The 21,626-nt window shown below is 39.5% G+C and overlaps 1 protein-coding gene across 3 annotated transcripts in view; it reads right to left on the bottom strand.

Annotated features, from left to right (window-relative positions):
• Positions 1–5,516: 5,516 nt before the first annotated feature.
• Positions 5,517–21,626, bottom strand: part of LOC148638497 (breast cancer type 1 susceptibility protein homolog) — a 49,390-nt gene continuing 33,280 nt past the window's right edge. For all 3 annotated transcript variants that reach the window (XM_088622719.1, XM_088622721.1, XM_088622720.1), the window contains exons 17-21: positions 19,987–20,070; positions 16,804–16,861; positions 10,208–10,281; positions 8,553–8,613; positions 5,517–6,149 (exon numbers count right to left, since the gene is read on the bottom strand). In XM_088622719.1, coding sequence (XP_088478845.1) covers positions 6,037–6,149; positions 8,553–8,613; positions 10,208–10,281; positions 16,804–16,861; positions 19,987–20,070 — 390 coding nt within the window. In that variant the 3' untranslated portion in view covers positions 5,517–6,036. The remainder of the gene's footprint in view (positions 6,150–8,552; positions 8,614–10,207; positions 10,282–16,803; positions 16,862–19,986; positions 20,071–21,626) is intronic.

Raw genomic sequence — 21,626 nt, 5'->3', positions numbered from 1 at the left:
GACACTTACTCGTGACCAGCATAATAGTAATTCATCACTGATATAAGAAGATCTGAACAGGAAACCAGGGGAGATGTGTCAAGACAGGAGTTCATCATTAAAATGATCTGACTTTGAAATCGCAAAAGCATTCCTACATTTTTGTCATGTGATAAACTATCATTATAGTTTTGATTTCCGCAAAGTTCCATAAGAAAAGAAGAAATATCTCAAGAAGCGTCTAAAACATATTGCTTAGAGAACAGATCTTGATGACAAATAATACTTAGTTCTTTGATTTTATACTTCCAGTTAACAGCAAAACCAGTTAACAATTGTGTTATTAAAATTGCTGAAATTGTGAAAAGGCAAAAACCGAACAAATCAAGAATAAGCCTCTGTAGAAAAGACTGAGGTGTTTTCCTCAATATAAAAAAATCAAAAACCTACTGGAGAGAGGACTGAAGCCAAAGCAATACATACATTTGACAACCCAACTTGTTTTTCAAGATTACTAATCAAAATAGAATGGTCAATTGTATTAAACGGTGCGATTAGATGTAATAATAAACAGGAGATGCCCATTACAAGTCGCTCTGCTGTACTCCCTTTCTTACTAATGTCGTTAATGTATTAAGAAACTTCATATACCACCAATTCACTGCACTTCCGTCTCTTTTCAAGACTCCAAAAGGTAGGTGGTTCATGGATTAGTTTGTTCTGGAAATGAAAAAAATATATAGTACACAGCAAAATTTAACATTAAAACATTCTTCTTCCTGAAGACAATGCTGTTAGACTTAGATTATGAATTATTATACCCTAGTATAATGATTAACATAATATAACATAACAAAGTTGAGTTCTTACACCATGCACTGTATTGCTGATCCAACTAGTACATCAAGCTGCAATCATGCTCAATTTAAATGCATGAACAGTGTGGGGGAAATCTACCCTGAAGCAGGGAATGACTTTCTTGGTTTTGACAAGACCACAGATTGAAAGGTGTAGATAAAGCTTTTTATGGTAAATGCTTTTAGGTGAATTGCTTTTTATGGATAACCGTATGGATATAGATATTTATTTATAGATTTAGAACCATAGGATCTAACCCACTTTTTAAGCAGTGACATGATAACAATAACCACTGGTAGTGATGGAAATATTTCCAGATGACCTTGAAACATAGACAATACTTAAAGTAAATTATTAATTTTTAAGAACTACAGCCTTGAACAGTTGTAGTACATTGAATCTTCATGACTTCATATTTCTGAAAATTATGCTTCTAAGCTAAGTGTGTTTTGGTATTTTGCCATGAACCCTCTGATGTGCAACAGAGATGTTTAAGACTGCAATTGGTAGTCAATGCATCAAGTCTTTCAGAAGTCATTTTACTAATTACCAACTGCAGTACACTTAGAGTAGCACTGTAATTATCAAACCGTTATTCAACTGAGCCTGAAAGTAAGACAGAGTAAGCTGTTCCTCGGGTCATTTTTCTAGTTGATGAACTATAAGACCATGTCTTATTGTAACAAGCTGATGCTTAATGGGGCTAGGCAACATTCACTCGGAAAGAACTTTGTAATGATCAGACAAGGTAAGTTGGCAAGTAAAATAATCAGAATATCTAAAGAACGGGAAATTAGTAAATCATGGTAATATACATGATGTACAGTATATAAGTCCCCATCTAGTATAATTCTATCCTGTATAACTAATAATTAACATGTTATAAGATTGCTAATTTCATATTAAAAAGAACTTTAGTGATACAACATTAAAACAGGCTCCCTGCCCCAGACACTCCTGCTCAACACCTCCTTCTCGCCCTGTTGGATGGGCCCATCTCACAGAGGGCAGGACAAGCACCTGCCAGAGGAGTGCTCAAGTTCTGTCAGTGTTAGAGAGATGTTCTTTATTATCGCCATTTCAGTCACCAAACATATAATTTAACTTTTTTCGCTGTTACCTTCGTTAGCATTAATATCTCTTTGTATTCAAAATAAGACAATGCTGTAACAACCCTCCCTAGTAACTATTGCCCAGGTCGGCTTTCGAAAAATGTTCGCTAGACTGTAGAAGCTGGTAAACAGATAAGCAGGTGTTTCATTAAGTGACCAAGAGACTTATGTACTATTTGACAATATTGGATTCTAACAAAATAATTGTTCTCACTCTCACACTTACCAGAAAATGATTAGTCCCTAAACAAATTCAGAAGAGCAAGTGTTTCTTCTCTTCTTATGCTTGTAAAAAAGAATAAATAATAATTAACGAAAGTAATACAGGAGAATAAAAATGTAATTCTTATTCTTCCTGGGCACAAAGGAGTCTCAGATCCTCTGAAAGAGGCTTTCCAATTAAGTTAATAGAAACACGACCTCCTTTGTGTTCAATGTCCAGTATCCCAGTGAGTATTTCAAACATACAGTACATCCAAAATTCAAAGTCCATGGAGTAAAAGATTCCCTCAGTGTAGACATACTTTTCTACCAAAACAGGACTCTTAAAAAAAATCTTTATTGGAAGACAGAAAGAACTGACCTGTCTCATTTGGTTCCTTCTCTCCAGGATCCAGCTTTGTTTAAGAAACAGGCTATTTCTGCTCTTACCTGGGCTCAATTATCACTGATACAAATCAGGTGCAAACAGGGTGACCGAATTACCTTTTTAATTAACTGAAATGTCTTAGTGATACGTGCCCTGGCATTATTATAGGATAATAAAATATTTTTTATTTAGTGGCTGCTGTCATGACATAACCATGAAAAGTCAGAACCGACACAAGATCAGTTTGTTGTGATAAAACTATGACACACACAGCGCAGTAAATACATTCAGCATCGGCCGGCTGCCTGCCTTGCCAGGCTAGCGATTCCCCATTCTGTCTGGGAATCTTCGGGCCTGTGGAGACAGACTCCCTCTAACGTCCCGGGGCGGCATGTCCCCCCGTTTTGATCCGGAGTCCCGTCTGCATCTGGGCTGAATTCTCCTTCCAGAATGTGGGAGCTGGCAGAGTGACCAGTCGAAACGCACGTGCAACTTTCATGACCAAGTTGGAAAAGTGATAGAACCTCTAACCTCTGTCTGTGGAAGAGGCAAAATTTAACCTTAAAAATAATGTATGTCCGAGGTAAGAACTACAGTAAATTAAAATTAGATTCCAAAGTAAAATCATTGATTATATTTCCCTATTATAGGGAAATTATTGTCTACACTCACAAGACATCGATTCAGTGATTGTGAAGGTAAAGCTCTGCTTGGCGCATTGACTATCGTATTTATAATGTTAAAGTTCTGTGGTGAATACGTTAAAAGGTAGCAATTAAATTAAATCACTCTGCAACACGTAAAAACACAAAAAGCATAGCCTTTTGAGATTTTGGATTAAAATAAACCTAGCGTCAGAGAGTTTTATCAAAAGCTTTATCTGTATTTACATTAATCAAAAGTAATAATAATGGAATGGAATAATAATTCTTCTTGTACAAAGTGTTCATTTTACCGAAGCTGTATGCAGAAGTCTGAATTAGAACCTTCCACAGCCTCACAAATACCATCCTACTTCTTTTGCTCCTTCTAAAGCAGCCAAGTCTGAAACCTGCAGCAAACTGGACAGAATATTTGTCTTGGTATCAGCTGTTACAGGCCTTGATCTAAGACACACAGAGCACAAAACCTCAGCCTGATGAAAGGCTTACGCTCTTCATTTCTGTCTCACTCGACACCCATATCTCACCAAACGCCATGGCCATCAGCTTTTGTTTGTTAGAACTTCAACGCCATTGAAGCTGCACATATTTGTACGCCCTGGCAGTGAAAGAGAAGAAGGATCCAGATAAAAGTCAGTGGTTTCTATTATCAGTGACAGCTGAGAACCATTCTGAACTGAGAAACTCTCCTATACTGTAGGTCCTCCCTGCTGCCCAGATACTGTAGCTCTGACTGGAAACCCCATGGAGGAGATCCTTGCACTACAGAACACAGGGGTTCTGTAAGGCTTTACGACAGACCTAGCCTAATTATTCCTAGAAGTGAACATGAAATTCAGACCCTTCCTTTTCTTTTTTGAATGTCCATGTGACAGGCAGTCAACATGTGTCACTACCTAAGAGGAGCCAGCCATTGATCATTCCACTCCCTGACTCCTTCCTTATTCAATGTGCTGCATTTCCTTACCGTGTGTGTGAGGTAGCTGGTGGGAGGCACAGTACTGTGAACACCAGGAGCTCTGAGGGAAAGTACTGTGAAAACCAGGAGCTCTGAGGGACAGTGCTGAACACCAGGAGCCCTGAGGGACAGTGCTGAACACCAGGAGCTCTGAGGGACAGTGCTGTGAACACCAGGAGCTCTGAGGGACCGTACTGTGAACACCAGGAGCTCTGAGGGACAGTACTGTGAACACCAGGAGCTCTGAAGGACCGTGCTGAACACCAGGAGCTCTGAGGGACAGTGCTGAACACCAGGAGCTCTGAGGGACAGTACTGTGAACACCAGGAGCTCTGAGGGACAGTACTGTGAACACCAGGAGCTCTGAGGACAGTGCTGAACACCAGGAGCTCTGAGGGACAGTGCTGAACACCAGGAGCTCTGAGGGACAGTGCTGTGAACACCAGGAGCTCTAAGGGACAGTGCTGAACACCAGGAACTCTGAGGGACAGTGCTGTGAACACCAGGAGCTCTGAGGGACAGTGCTGTGAACACCAGGAGCTCTGAGGGACCGTACTGAACAGCAGGAGCTCTGAGGGACCATGCTGAACAGCAGGAGCTCTGAGGGACAGTGCTGAACACCAGGAGCTCTGAGGGACAGTGCTGAAAACCAGGAGCTCTGAGGGACAGTACTGAACACCAGGAGCTCTGAGGGACAGTTCTGCAATGTGGAGGACCAGCTGTATGAGTGATCAGACAACTGGCCAAATGGGCTGATAAGAAACAAACTGGGAAGTTTCTGAGGTGCAGAAGAATTAACTCAATTTCTACTATTTAAACATTTTTCCTCTGAACTATTTTGTTTAAAGAATAAAGGGTGCTACAGTAATCTCTTATTGCTCAGCTTGCAACAACCCATAAGCAAAACAAAACAACTTTTTCCAAGGTTTATGTATCCGAAAAAAACACTTTGGTACAAAACCAAAATTTCAGTTGTGCAAAAAGACTAGTAGAATTAACAACAGTATGCCTGCTTTTATCCAGCCATATCATAAAAAGAGGAATATTCTGAAAAGTCGCATTGGTGCCACTTTATATTATTTTTCAAAATGACTGATTGTATATTCACAATGAGGCTAAATAATTGTTTTTTGTCATTGTTTATGATTTATTTCAGCTAAGCCTACGGCATCTCCGACGTTTAATTAATAGAGGGCTTGGGTTTCCTGCTGAGTTTTCATTAACTCCCAACAAAGCACACTACAGGACTGCAGGATAACAGGCATCCCCAGGTCTAAATGTACAGCAGCACCTCTTTTAGGCAGATACTATCGCTGATGTTTCTTCACTGCCTCATAACACATAAAACAGACATTAAACCATTTTACAACCCTTTATTCTCAATAATTAATTTTAATTGGACAATTATACATATTTTCACATAGTGTAGGAAAAAAGGATAAAAATAAAATTCTCCCCAGATGATCTACTACGTGAAAGGTCCAAGATCACAACCGAAGGATTTTTTTTAACCTTTTTTTTTAAATGCACTAGGTCTGATAATAATGAAAAATGTTTGGATTGTAATGCTATGAGTTGTACAGAAATATCACAACAGCTCATGAATGTGCATCTTCTACAGTAGAATACAATTATTGTTAGAAGATGTACAGAAGTACTGGATTCAACTACTGAATATTATCAACTACACTGAGGCTGAAAGAAGAACAAAAGCAGTCTCTTACCTCTCTTCACAACCAATTTCACTGGACTACTGGACAAGAAAAGAACTCTTTAATTGCTAACTGGTTTAGAAGACTCCTAGCCCAGAGCTGGCTTGAGCTGCTGTATGTGCACTGTGCTGGGGTCCAGGCAGCCTCTCCAGGTCTCACCAGTTCCTCAGCTGAGTGGCTTCACCAAGTAAGAGTCCAAGGCCTGGCAGCTGTAAAGAGCCACACTGTCCAGCACCCACTCCCTTGTCACGACTCTGGCACTGTACTTCCTCTGGAGAGCTGTGGAGAGTCAGAAAAACAGGGGTCTGATTTTCCACTGTGAGAAACTACAGAGCTGCGTGTGTAAAGAGATGCCCCCTCTACAACTTCTGAAATCAAGTTAAGCCACTTTTATGTCAATATTTTTGTTTCAACTTAGGAATCAATCATTTCTCCCAATATGGTACCACCAAGCTGCCAATCTAGTCACCTCACTGCAAGTGAGTCTCATCCAGCACAGAAGCAGTGAGGACAGATCACTGCCATTAAGCCACCTGCCATTTTTTACACTGTGAACCTCACAGCCACACTTCAGACTGGGCACCGGTCACGGGAAGCATGCATTTCTTATAGACAGCACTTTACAATCTTTAGAGTGAGCACTGGCTGAAGAGGTGATGCAGCTCCCATAAGCAACACTCCAGGGTCAACATGTCCTGGGAAAGCTGCTCACTCTTGTGGAACGTCAAGGTTACGTTCTACCCCCCAATTACACTGGGCTGGAGAACCCCCGTCAGTACCAGCTGCTGACAGAAGCTACACTTGAATGAGTGGTGTCTGCACTGTAGGGTTCAATCTAAGTGCTAGTGCCATTACAGACTGAGCCACTTCAAAGCCACTAAATATACTTGAGGCCTCCATAAACAAGAGATTCTTGTTTAGGCAGTTTCCTGTTAAAGCCAGCCCCAGCACTCTTAAGTTATGCATTGGGAAGTGTCCCTTGTATTCAAAGCTCACTGTTGAAAAGTGTGCCAATCTGACCTCTTATCACTTGAACAGAAGAAAAGGTGACTTGAGATCAGCAAAAATTGAAAGCACAAGCTACCCAATCTATTTCTACAGAGCGTAATCATAGAAGTATAACCCATGAATATGGAACAAAAGACATTGAGGATTGCAGTGCAGAGCTACTAGTTCATTACATATTTATCATGCTACAGGTTAGTGCTCTGGTTTGACAATGAAAATATAAATTATACAGCAGGATAATGCAGAGTGCTCTGACAAAATAAGAGTGAGAGCAAACAAGGTATAAATGTCAATACCCAAAGGGTAGGTGAAATTATGTAAGTGGCATTTGCCCACATGAAGAAAATCTGTGTGTTTTCGTAAATTCATGGAAAGAAATGCACGGAGTAAAAATGTCACCTGCTGTAGACAGACAACAGCACATTCCCCATGGCTGATCCCAGAGGTGAAGTGAATGTGGGCAGAAATTGAAGATTAGTGCCAGGGATACATTCTGCACCTCCCAGCATTGTACTTGTGTTTAAAATGAGATAATTTCCCTTTGTGTCGTTTTCCCAGCTTGTTCTTTGGCCTTTTGGACAAGAGAAGAGACTGAATCCATGTCCATGCAGCCCCTCTGTCGTCAAGCCCCGCTGAGTAAGACAGTAAGACAGTAAGACAGTGATGCCTGCAGGCCGCCCCCTTGGCTGGGCTGCTGCTCTGCTGGGGCTTGCTGTGAATGTGCTTGGGATCATGGATAGAAAGGTATGCCTTGACACAAGCGGTTTACAAAAGAAAGGATGAAGTTGAATGGTGACTAGTTTTTAATGTACTAGCTGCCCTGAAATGTGTTTCTTTGACATACTAGATGTGTAGCAGTGTGTTACTTTTATATGCTAGTAGGCCCTTTTTCGGTGTCAACATAAATCATAGCAGTCTGTTAGCTCTGATGTCACTGTGGTGGATTTTACCAGCTACACCACACAGAGGACTGACACAAATTGATGTTAATCTCATTTTGAGAAGTATGTCACGTAAAATTATAGATGCTCCAGAGGAATAGCAATGGCCTTTTTCTACTTTGTCTTTTTTTGTCAACAAGTCTTAATTATCAATGGTCAGGTTTCACAGAAACACAAATGAATATAATCTTACTCACTTCTAAATATGAAATCTTTCAATTGGTTGTTAAACTTAAAAAAAAGAAGCAGTGCTCCTGAATCCTGTTTGGGAAGCTGTTTTTTATAGTCTTATTTTCAACCATTTATTCATCAAACAGCAAAAAGAGTCCTGAGATGCATATCAGTGAGCTGACTGGATACTGCTGGGAACAGAATGCAGTGAGCCCTGACAGATCGCACTGCGAGAAAGCTTACATAAGTCAATGGGTCACAAGGAATGCAAGAACCAGCAGACAGCTTTGTACAACAAGGGCCTTAACTTTAGATCAGACCACAAGCAGTCAATTCATTTAACAGTGGTTTGCTGTAATTGCTAAAAAGCTGAGCAATTCCACATGTTGTTTTTGGAATACTTAAACCTGTTGGCTGTGAATATGGTACATGGAACAACTGAGAGTGCTATCCGTTAGTCTTTGAAGGTCCTTTGTGACATACTGTAAGCTGCCCAATTTGCCAACCCTTTGGGAGCAGAATGCTGAAACTAGGAAGAAGGGTGCATGAACTTACTCCTCACCTTTGTAATCTGTCTGTGATTCCTCTGCTTCGGGCTGCACCACAACCACTTGGATGAGCTCCTGGAGCGGACATGGTGAAAGAGGTAAATACACACAAGCCACATGTCAGACCCCCAAGAAAACATAACCAGCTGCAAAGCACACAGTCTCATTGCACACCCAAACCTGTATGGTATACTAAAAGGTTACTGTCCCTTTAACGTAACATTAACAGGTGTACTGTTGTGTCCTTTTCTGGGACAGAGTTCAATTTCATTCCAAAAGTACGCGGGACTGAGGGAGCCACTGACAGACCCTATCAGGAGTGAAATAACCAGCTGAGTCAGTATCCAACGGCTAAGACCTTGTCCACCTGCAGGCGGTAAGGAGCACTCACTACAGCTCCCAACCCTGATGATAACTCAAATAAACTAGTTCAAACATCTCTCCACGTTCGGCCTTTTAAAACTAAGAGTTAACTTTAGTTATGACCTCTAGCACAAAACTCAAGACAAAATGACTTAAAATAATGTGTAGTAATTAAATACGACATGCAGGAGGTCACATCAAGAACCCTGTTTATATGTAACCTTTCTTCCTCCCAATCTAAGAAATGCTGCATGAAAAGCACCATTAGATTTTTTTCTGGTTTTATTTATTTTTTCTTCCCTAAAACAAGTAAAACAAATCCCTTTGAAGTATCCCTTAAATCCATTTAAATCAATTTCGCCCTAAACTGCAAGCTGTCTTGGATAAAAATGTTTTGGTGTTGCTTTTACTTAGTTATTGCAGTATTTGTAACATAAAACAAATGTATTTACTCATGAATAAGCTGTGCAGCTCAATACATTCAGATTTTTAAAATATTTTAATTTTAAATACAGAAATGTTCTAAAGTTATAATTTTGTTCAGCAAACCTTTAGAATACTAACAAAGGTAATCAGCAGTTTTATTAACTTAAGATGATTAAATAGCCAGCTTCTATCCCAGCACATCATTTTTAAAGTGCAGAGAATGGTCCCTTTCTGTGTCATTTAATGTTGTCTTACACATGATCAGTCCACTGACAAGAGACCTTCTGTAAAGATCCTCAAAAAATGTTTGCAAAGCAAATTAACAATCCCTAATGTTCTGAATCATTAGAATTAAAACCTGCTCCTTGATTTACAGACCCTACAGTACCTAGCTATTCTCACCTAGTCTCAAAGTATACATAAGGAGCTCATTTCAGTAGAACATCTATCATGGACTAACTAGACACAAACAAGAAGGGGTATTCACAGCGAAGGAGAAATACATATTATATTCTAATTATATTCTATATTCTAAATATACTATTTAAGATTTTTTTTAATAAAAAAGCTGTACAATATCTAATAATTATCCCCAGAACATCCAGATGTCCAAACAGAAACTTATTTTTAAGAGTAAAAGTTAGAGATTTCATAGAACTCTATAATAACTCCTTTTAGAATTCCAACTTTCCCCATTCACTTAAATCTATGACTAAAATCCCTAATACGTATCCTAACAGAAGCACCAGAAATTGCTATTGAAATAAATAAACAGGAGCTCAGTTCTCCCGGTGACTGGCAGACAGATTTCTTTACAAAGCTGGGCCCCAGCTAAGGGAGGGCTCTGCAGGTGGGAAGGGTCCCTGCTGTGTGGGCTTACCGGGTTATAGGTGAAGAGGAAGGGTTCTTTAGCCACAGTTGCTCCACAGAGCTCCACCATCCACTCCAGCTGCCCTGAAACACAAAGAAGCACATGGCTGTTACAAACAAGGGATCGTAAGGAGCTTAGCAAGCAAACAGGAATTCCAAGAGTTAAGCCAGAGGGTCTGTCAACAGGTTTCCAGTTGATGTCCTGGCTGTGCCACTGGTTCAGTGTCACCATGAGTGAGGTACTGGACCCTGCTGTACCACATTCTTCAGCTGAGATCCAGAACAAAGCTCCTGTTAAAAGTGTCTTTACTGCAGCACTTACTACTGAATAGAATATTTCATGCTTTATCATCTGGAGCGCTTGCAAAAAAACAAGTATTATTAATACCAGACAAAAGTCTGACTGGAATACAGAGTTCCACAGCCTGGAGAGTTTTAATCAAGACTCCACGTCCTGTCACCAGCGGTTGGGAGATCCTGTGGGTACTGACTGGCCGCGACAAGACAAGAATGTCTCGTGACCAACATTAACTCCTGGCTCCTCCAAAAGAGTAGAATGAGGAACATGTCTATTAACTCGCTAATATAATTGGAGCACATGATGCTGCATAACAGTGTATACTGTAAGTAATTCTGAGCTTCTGAAGTGTCTTCTTCACCCATCTGGAGATTCTCATTAGGTATCGGAATTTCTGGCTGCACCAAGCTGGTGTGATTTATTGCAGTCTATAAAAAAAAACACTTTCAGTTCAAAACAGCATCAACAAGCATGGAGTTAAGATGCTACTCAAATATATGTGAATGTGAAGTATCAGTATATTTAATTCAAGATACAGAAATGTTCAATTTATCTTTATATAGCGACTTTCACAACAAGGTTGCCCCAAGGCACTTAACAAAGCTAATATCTCCATCTACTGTGAAGTTGGACTCCCACTTTTACACCTGTTTAGACTACTGAAACTCTGCCAGCCTCTGGTGTGCCCTTTGCCCACTATGAGTGTAAAAGTACAGCTACAGGGAACCCTATGGTCAGGGGCATCCCCAAAACATTCACCTCTCCCTATGAATAGTTTGTGGGAATAAATAAAGGAACAGAGAAGCTAGTAATGGGCAGCGCTGGAGAAACAAAGCGTCAGCATGCTTGAGAGAAGGATTCCATTTATTTTTTTAATATATGAGACTTAACTTTCTATTCCATGGCTATCGGTCAAAATAGTGCCCCTGGGACTTCAATAATCTACAAAACATATAATTAGTTTCAGCTCTTCTTTTCCTTAAGACCAGTGAAAAATAGAATTTTGAAGAAAGCTCATTATACATAAGGATTATTGATCACTGAAAGAGAAATCCATTGGGAGAATTAAAAATTGTATGGCAGTACAGACATGCTCAGCAATTAAAGCTAACAATGCAATTTGTCTCCCCAGATCTACGATCTGTTTGCAGATTCTCTCTGCATTGGCAGTGACACACTCTGACACCTCTGGCAGGAACTGGGGAAGAGCGAATCTTTTATAGATTATTAGCTACATTTATCTCTGTTATAGCTGCTCTATCTGAAAATAAAAAAAACAATGTCTGTTAAAATCATGTGCCAAGACATTTTCCTTTTCTGGGTACCTACTGTATAAAGATAGAATCTCAGAGATGTTTTAAGTGCATATTAAAATTATTTAATTTTAAGTCAGCTTGCATTTCTACAAAAAGCACGTAGGGTAAAAACACTGAAGAGTAATAGAAATCTAAATGTTCAAATCCAGTCTTGTAGCAATGCTGAAAGGAAAAGTGATCTAACAATTATCCTAATGATAAAGATCACATGTTCTCTTCCCAGGGGGCCATCTAGACTTGCATCTGCAGATAAAGAGCTCCAAATGAGCAGTGTATACTGATCTAAAATGTCTTATAAGAGACCAAAAAGCATTCTAACACAATCCCCAGAGAGTGATCAGCAAAGATGCACATCATTGTAAGAAGATATGGAAAACCTATCTGTATCTCTGCATTACATTTGCCACACTGAACAATTAAAGACTACGTCAAGTTGGGTTTAAGGGCAAAGCAGAAAAATAAAACAAGTCATGACTGACTGTGGACAATGTACAGGCACCAAAAGGCAACCGAATTCTGAACAAAGGTTCTTACCACACCACGTAGGCTGCAAAGAAACAAGTAATAGGTTTATTCCATGCTGAAAAGAGAAGAAAGAAAACACAACGTTTCGGCTGTGGAGCCTTCTTCACAGCTGAAACGTTGTTTTCTTTTTTCTCTTTTCATCATGGAATAAACCTATTACTTCTTCCTTTACATTATTAAATGCTATGTGTGCTTGAGAATGTATTAGCTTTCTGCTATAGTGCATAATTTCAAGGACCTTTAAGCTTTTGAAAAAAGTACAACCAATCTGTAATGCAGACACTAAGATGTAGCATTAGATTCCCTAACATTTTCCTTCCAACAAAATCCAACTGTCCATTTTAAAAGGCGTGCAGCAGCACTTTTCATTCACTTCCCAGCCCCGTGTCCCGGCTGAATTCGCACACAAAATCCATTTCAAAGGCCTGCAGGATCCTGTCTCTGGTGGAGACAGGATTAATTTTTGAATAAAATGTTCAATCCACCTGCAAGATGGCTTTTCATAAATTAATGTACCTTGCTTGACATTTTCAATCTGTGCAAACAAATGCATTATCTCTTTACAGCCAGCACATTCCTTGCATTCATTAAAGTGGTGTTAACAGCTTATACTCAACTCTGCACTATTTTCCATGCAAATAACAGGGAAATTAATCCGCAAAAAAGAAATCAGAATGAAAAAAATAAGGAGCCCATTCCAAAAGCAAAAGAGATTTCTTTGAAAAGTAACTCCTGCCATGTCTGAAACAGTAGAAAATCCAAGTATGGTTGTCAATAGAGACAGACGTGCTGTGAGGCTCTCATGTGCAAAGTGTCTTCCAGTTCCAGATTTTCATTTTTCTCAATCTGTCTTGTTTTGCCCTCTTTCAAAATTGCACAAGCTCAAATTGCCCCTTACTGCACGGCAAAAAACACAAACCCTGCAGAAAGAGGACACTTCAAAATACATGCAGAGAGGCTACAACCTAATTTGGTTTAGTCTGCATTACCCCCAGTCAAATTACCTTCTATGTGATTTCTTCAGTAATCCCCAGTTGTTGGGAATTAAAATATCAAAGCAATCAAAACCTTGCTGATCTGAGCAATGAGCTGCAAAGGGGAACAACAGCGGTCAGCAGTGATTTTGCTGTCATGACCATTGGGAATTCTGTAATTCACTGACCTTTCAAAATCATGAGACTTGGACAAAGATAATCCAATAGGCCAGTGGTGGCCAGCCCCTATGAATACATGATAAACAAACATTCTCTACAGTACCAAAGATTCCTACAATTACAAGTACAGTTAGTTGCATTGCAGCAAACACACCTGAAAGAAGGAGATCTAAAACAGAAAATGGTACAGGGTGGATGTCAATTACCAACCATTCAACATTTTTAAGAGATTAAAGCAAATCTAAAAATCCTTATCAAACACAACAGGAAGATTAGTCTGCACTTTAGAACTCAGCTGAAACAATAATCAGAGGAGACAGCCTGTTGACAGACTATTGCAGTAGCCACATTGAAGTCACGATGACCTGAGGACAAAAATGAAAATCAAGGGAATATTAATTCAGGACACAGAACAGGAAGCACTTCTTTATACAAAGCTGCCCAGTCATGTTGTTCAAAACAAGACACTGACATCCCATAAGAATTGTCTGGATGGGATTATTAGTTCAATAATGTTTTGGCCTTCTGCTCATACCTGAAGAAAACTCAACCAAAACACTGTGTTTTCCTTTCTATTTACTTTTCAGTTTGACTGGAAAAGCAGGACTTTAAAGGTATGTGAACATACGAACATCCTGTGGGATAACATAAATGTCAAAACTAATTACATACTGTAAATGCACACTACTTAAAATATTTTAACTTTTTGAAAATAAATCCTAATGTTTTTATTTAACCTAATGTTTTTATTTAGCCAGTACTTACACAAAGCCTCAGAAAGTAGAACCTTCTGGTAGTCTTTAACATTGTTACTGTGCATTAATATCAGTACCATATCATCATGGAGAAAATCAGATATTGTCCACAGATCTAAGGTACAGGACTACCGATCTCAACTACTGTAGTGATCCATAAAATCCATAAAAAGGTATGGTTAAAGTGTGGTGAACGACCCACTGGGAAAAGGAAGAAAGAACATTTTACCCAAGAATTGCGGTCTGAAAAGTGGCTATGGAGGCTAACTCACATGAGGGCCACAGCTGTGACTCTTCCAAGACTCCAACATCACCGAGATACAATCGGCCAAGACCGCTATTTTGAGGCCGAGCTCATGAATCTAGTGAGAGAACACGTGAATTTGCCAGACTCCAGCTGATTGACTCCTGCTCCAAACTGAGCTACTGACTGGAACACGGATTGAGTTTTTGGACATGTGGTGTGGTTAGCATAGGAAGGTGAAGCGAATGTTGGTGAGTACAGAGTGTTCTATTTGGGTGATATTCTGCAACCTCTGGCCACGGGTCCTTGACAGAATTGAGCAATGCGTGGGTTATCAATGTATATCCTAATATCTTATACAAAAGTCTGGTTTAATACTGGTTGCAATGGGACTTTCCAGCAGGCTACAAATCTGTAGGACTAATCCAAATGGTTTCACAATACCCAGACTTGAGAAGTGTATGAACCTATTAAAAGACTGGAGCAAGCACCTTTCATCCTCTCAACAAAGACACAGAGATTCAAAGAAATATTGATTTCTGGGGTGTGAATAATGCTGAATTTACAATTATAAAACATCTACAATTATGCTGTTCAGGTTTGCTTTTGTGACATCCAATTCAGAGAGTCTTTAAATTTGTCATGTTTCATTTATTAATGCAACACATACTTTTCATTTTTCTTTTGCCAAAACAACTTACAGTTTCATTGCCAAGAGTATACAGTAAATGAATTTGGAAGCTACTATACTATGCAATCAATAAGTTCAGACTAGATGAGAGGACAAATACCATTAAGAAACCAGTGAAATTATACAGGCATAATTTGTATCAGCTGCTCCAACAAGACTACCATATTTCAGTCTCCTAGGCAATGTGTTCAATATTTATTGTGTGCATCAGAAAAGAAATGTTTTATACAGTAAGATTTGTGCGTCATTATTAGTCCAGTTCTGGGGACAATACATCAATGAATGCTTTCAGGGCAGTCATAAAAAACATTGCTATGTCTAGTTTAAAAGATACCGTTTGCGTATTTTAACCACATCCATTTATTTTATTCTACGACTCCTCAGGCCTCGTGATCAATACTGTCGCTCTACCATAAGACACAGTGAAGACAATCTGAGAAAACACACAGGCATGGAGAAGCACTGGCTGAGTTCAGCCAAGGAAAGAAGTCCTCTCAGAGGCAAGAAGGATGACAACAGAAAAACAACTGTTTGACAGCAGAATTGGGAAGGCCTTCATCCAGGAGCGCAACCCTCTGCTGGAGGCGGAAATTCATTTGTCCTGCAAGAACGGGAGCTTTTCACAAAGCCTTCAAACACCACAGCTTTTAGGATCACAAATCAAAAATAAAAAAGCATTGTTATGCCAAACTGAAAGGTTGCTGTGGAATGCAAAAACCTTACATAAAAAAAAAATCTCTGAATCTTATGATTCAGAGCAAGAGATGACCAGTCTTGCTCTGATTTTTAAAAATCTATTTGGCAAAAAGGCTTGAATTATGAAGTTGATGGTGAACGTTGGAGTAGAACAGATGAGAAAGATAACACCCTCATCTGTAATAAACTTGTTACAACTACACGTTCAAATACAGAACATAACTGATGGCCAAGTCTCTCTACAGAATATTCCCTCATAGTTTCGCGTGAAATCATTTTTTTTCCAAAACCTATACACTCAATTACACAATATATTCACATGTTCTCTGTAGCCCCTAGTTCTGTCACTAGTGTTCTATTATCCTGTAAATCCATCCACCCTGATGACCAAGTGGATATGTGAGTGAGCTTGTGGGCCCCTGGCCCCGAGGAGCCTCCAGCTGCTCACTGTGAGCCACTGCGAGATGAAGCATCTTCAGCCCTTTGTGCAAAACTGCTGATGACTTTTGCACAATCTGCTGGAGATTCTGATGATTCAGTTTATGTCTACGTTCAACCAAGATAATTAAAAACCCAGGTGGAGTTAAAGTCACAATATCAGGCAGCAATGGAGGCTGTGTTCTGCATCCCTTTCCTAATTACATTAAAGACTCTTGCCACATGGGGTCCAATTCAGGCACTGTGCTGCTCATCTGGGCCCAGTTCTTTCCCTGTATTACTTTCCTCATGGGTAATTCCCAAACTCAAGGTTTTCACATTGAAATTCCAAATTAACTGTGGCTCCTTTAAAACTCTCTCTCAGAGGCTTAGAGTCAGGTATAATACAATAGTGAGAACTGACTGCAAAGTGTTTGGCTTTGACAGGGCAGGTAACATCCCATCTGTCTTTAAAACCTCACAGCGCACTTTCCCTCCAGTAGCTCTTACCTGTGGTCATATCTGTAAATGATCCATGGCAGCAGATCTCATAGTTGCTCAGAAGAAGCTAAAAACACAAAAAGAGAGAGAGGAGAGAGAACACTACATTAAAACTTTATTTGGAGTGGAAATAAAAGTGGGTAATAAACTAAAATGAGATTTAGACTGTTCCTGATCTGTCTGTTCAATAACTCTCCAAAAAGCACTCACTGCTCTGGCTGTATTTCCATTGCAGATAAATTATAGTCTCGTACGTGCCCGTTAAATTGAGCCCAGATCAAGAGTAAAAAGAAACTGAAGCTCATTTGCTTTCTACTGATATTGAGTATCATATATTCTGGGATGCTGTATGGCACTAAAGAAGCTTAAAACTACTCAAATCATCTTGAGGTTTCCAGATCACGTCCCTCGGGATGTGCAGTTTAAAACTTTTCAGGTATTTTTTACTGTGTTCATAAGTCAGATAGCAGCCTCCTAGACGCATATCAATAGGAATGCACGCTGACAAACAGAACATTAGGTATTTTAACTCATAGTCTGCAAAGTTACAAAGGGAGTAATTATTTAAGGTGTGTTGGCGGAGGAAGTTAAACAGTCAGGATCTGTGTGAAAACAACTTAAAGGTCAGAGGGAAAAGACATCTGGTCTCGTTTTGCTTCCGTGCTCCTGAACAGACATCTGACTTGGTGACAGATAGAGCAGGGAGGGAGGATAGAGAATAAAGTGCAACAGTCATAAGTGAAGCCTGATCTCAAAGCCACTGAAAGTTCACCATCCTGGATACAGAGATGTGCAGCCCTGGGCACAGCTCGTCACAAATGGTGGCAGAGTGAGATATCGCCCTCTAGTGGTTTGCATAAGAATAAAAAAGCCACTGATGGTCTGAACTAAAGCAGTGGTTCCTAGTCCTGGTCCTGGAAACCCACACACAAGTTGGTTTTTAGTCCAACTGAGCTCTGAGTTACACGATCATACCGTTCATAGACTTAATAACAGTAAGGATTGATTACAACTGCTTATTCTCAGCTCTTAAACATCTTCGGAGCTTTAACTGCTGCATTTTATAAGTGAAATAAAACCTCAAACTTGTGACTGGAAACAAAAATATTATAATAAAATATGTACATATTCAATTAAAGCAACTTCCTAAACCAAGCAAGGCTTCTGGTATCTACTGAAGGTGGTCGAGAATGAAAACCAGCAGGTGTGGGGCACCAGGACTGGGAAGCACTGCTCTAAAGCAGGCCCACAGAGTGCAACAAGTGCAGCAGCACAACCCACAGGCACCAATTTACAGCAATGTGTCAGTAATTAAGATTGATAAAATTAAAACCATGAAAAACTCTAGTACCTGCCAAAAATCCATGTAAACATACGAAGAACAGGGAAACTCAAACAACCACCTCAAACTGCAATCGAACCCGAGATACAGGTTTTCCAGCTGGGCAGTGGAGGTAAGAGAAGAGCACAGATTTGCTGTACACAGGCACACGGCACATGCAGAAAGAAACCAAAGCAAACGCCAGATGACATCAGATAACTATTAATGTGCAGACAGGATGAGGAAGCTTAACCTTAAAGTCAGACTTTTAACAGAGTGTGTGCAAATACAGGAGCATGTTTCTGTGTATTGAAAGGTTTAACAGTGACAAAATAACAAACCCAAAAAAATAGTTTATCATTTATGTCATCAGCAGTGTTAAGCTTCATATGCCAGTCACAGACCCAAAATATTGTTTTTGCTGTAGATTATTTCAAAAAGTCATTGCAGCAGTCATTTGAGCAGAGTCATTGCAAAAAGGCATTTGTTTGGCTCTAGTCCATGTACAGTATATCCCTAATTCCCAAAAATGGGATGTTTTTTAAACCGCGCACAGCCCAACTCAGCTCAGAGAAGCTTTTGTGGCATAACAGTGGATTTATACCTGATTCTAAATGTTTCTCCAAAAACAGGCAAAAGTATTAGAATTGAGGATAGTAATTACCAGGACAGAAGATGTTTATATCTTTCGCTGCTTATGTGCAATATTGTACAGGACAGTCAATTCCCAGGACAATGGTACTTTTCTTCTACAAAGCAGCTCGCAACTCCCACATCCTCCACTTGTGCCTTGTCACCTCAGACTGAGCGTGTAAACCACAGCTCCTGGCAGCTGTTTAATGGCAGGATACCCTCCAGTAACAAACTCAAAGTGTTGGACTTACTTAACAGTCCAAGAAATTTTAACTGACTTTGATGTGGGACTTAACTGACTGCTTTGTCTTCGTCTTGGTACACAAGCTTCTCTGCTCCATCCAAGAGTCGCACGCTAACCATGAAATAAATACAATATTCCTGCCTTCTCTTTCCACCCCCTTCGCCTGCACTCAACAGAAGACACTAGAGACTCGCCTCTCGTGAAATGCAGGATCAGTCTGCAAACACACACAATCCAATCTGTCTTGTTCTGCACGTTGGGTTTTTAATCATCTCCTTCATAGATAGGAGGACCAATTCCAATTTCTAAATTCATTAGCTTTCAGATATCAAATACAAAAAAACCAAATACCAAAATAATTTTTCATATCAGAATGCCTGATTTAGGCAAGGTACTTAAATAAAGTAAATGCCATTTGTCTTGCCTTTACACTAACTATAACAAAAAAAGGCTTTACAACATCTTAACCTAAGAGCAAACATTGTATTTTAGATCATGGAGCTGGCTTGTCAACATAAAAGAACCTTTTATGAGCTGAAAACCTAACTGATATTTTGATTTGTTTTAAAATATGGAATTATTTAATCAAGAAAACCTCAAAGCAATTATGCATTTTCCTTTGCTTTTATCTGTAATTTCTTCTAAACTGTTGGGTCCATATGAAGATTAAGAATTCTGTTTGAAATATGTAGGAAGAAGAACAGACAGCTGGCATCAAATACTTTAACTTCTGTATCAGTGTGACTAAAAGGAAGACGGCAGATTAAGATCAGCTACATATCTCTGATATTTGATTTACTGATTATTGTGTCATTTTGAGAACACAGACTTTGTAATGATTAAAGTTTACACAGCTTTTCTGTCCAATTAATTTCTGCTACAGAATTAGCTAAAAGATCCAAAACTGTCTCTATGGTGATTCTTGAAACAGATGTATTTAGATATTTTTATATTTACAGCTAGATCCCACAACGCAATACTCTGAGGTTCTTACTTCTTCCCTTGTGGCTGTCCGAGCTCTTCTGGGTCCCTGGTGATTTCTGCCATTGATCACGTCTCCTTTCACCTCGAAGGCAGCCTGCACCACAGAGAGAGCAAAGGATTTCACTTTGCAAGGAAAGATAGATGTCAGCTTACAAGCACATTCTTCTTGTCTCACAAGAAGGCCCTGATGTGGGCGGCCTCCATTTTGCACCAGAGCACCAAGCTCTAGCCAGCACATAGAGGGAAATGGGAGAAAATTACTGCAGCATTTCTAAATATCAGTCTACTGCATTCTTAAAATGTCACCTGAAAAGCATCACCTCTTGTTGAGGCAGTGTTTTCTTTTCAACAGTATAGTCTGTGGTGATGGTCCCTCTAGGTACTAGCTAGGTCTTTTCTTCTCACTTCAGGCACAAAGCTGGCTTTTGCTCACATGAAGCAAAGAAATGCTGGTGACATGTAAGCATCTTGCTATGATCCAAAGACTATTTTCGTTTTTGAGGAACACAGCATAGTGCAGAAAGCAGGTTCTCAGCAGGCCCAGTTATCTCTCTATTTCAACCTGAAACCGCCCTCAGGCCATTGTCAAAAGAACTACACAGTCTTTTTGTCCAAGCTCTCCAGATGCTACATGACTGAAGTGACATTTTCCGTACTGATGGCACTGTGGAGCTCAAAGATTCACAGCTCTTGGAGTCGAGAGCCTGACTGTGTCCTTGCCACCTAAAGTGACAGGAAAACAGGTGTATTTGTACAGCCCAGTGACTTGTTCTACAAACCACTATCCAAATAAATTGTGAGCAGGGGTATTTACTGGTTAGTTCAAATAAAAATTACCTATATTAGCAAAAAAGCTAAACAAAATAGATGTCCTAGATATCTAAATTAGATGTAGCATGGGGATTCATACTAGAGGCACACAGCTTTTACTGTGTAACTGTTCATTGTATTAACCTTCAGCAACTCTATGTAATTGTTTCACCTAAAAGTGCTTTCACTGTGTTCTCTTTTTGTTTCACTACTGACATTTTGAAAATGTCCAATGGGTTGGCAATATCTCTGAAGATTTTAAATACACCTAGTGATCAGAAAGGTTATGGTTTTGTAGCCTGTAAGTACAGGACATTCCTTTAAGCTCTCAAATACAACTGGTTACTCTTCTTTTGATTATTTCCAAACCAGAAGTAAAATTATTCTGAATGAGAAGATTTTACTAGTGCACTGCATTAAACCAACCTTTTAATTAAATTCAACACCTTTGACTATATAGTCTAACATTGTTTGCCTCTTTTATTGCTTCTTCACATTGTCCAGAAGATGAAAATTATGTGGCAACCTAAACACCTATGATTATGAACAAATGCCTTCTTTCATGAATAACTTCAAGCTCAGCCTATCCCATCTTTTAAAGCTCATATTTCTGTTACTAGTATATAACACTCTGCACTACATTAAATGTCAGCTGGCAGATATTTATGCAGTCTTGAATTTTCCCTAAACCTCTTCGAATTTCCTTTTCAAGCCTTTATACTGTTTGCTGATCTTTCTATTTTGTTATGTGTGAACCTGACTAGTATACTAACAGAATCTACATCAATGGTGTAAATTAGAAAGAGCTGTGGTCCTTTACAAATCCTTGTGATTCTCTAC

The sequence above is a fragment of the Lepisosteus platostomus genome, chromosome 28 (genome assembly GCF_059453375.1).
Source record: "Lepisosteus platostomus isolate fLepPlt1 chromosome 28, fLepPlt1.hap1, whole genome shotgun sequence".
Lineage (NCBI taxonomy): Eukaryota > Metazoa > Chordata > Actinopteri > Semionotiformes > Lepisosteidae > Lepisosteus > Lepisosteus platostomus.
This window is presented reverse-complemented; position numbering and strand designations above follow the sequence as displayed.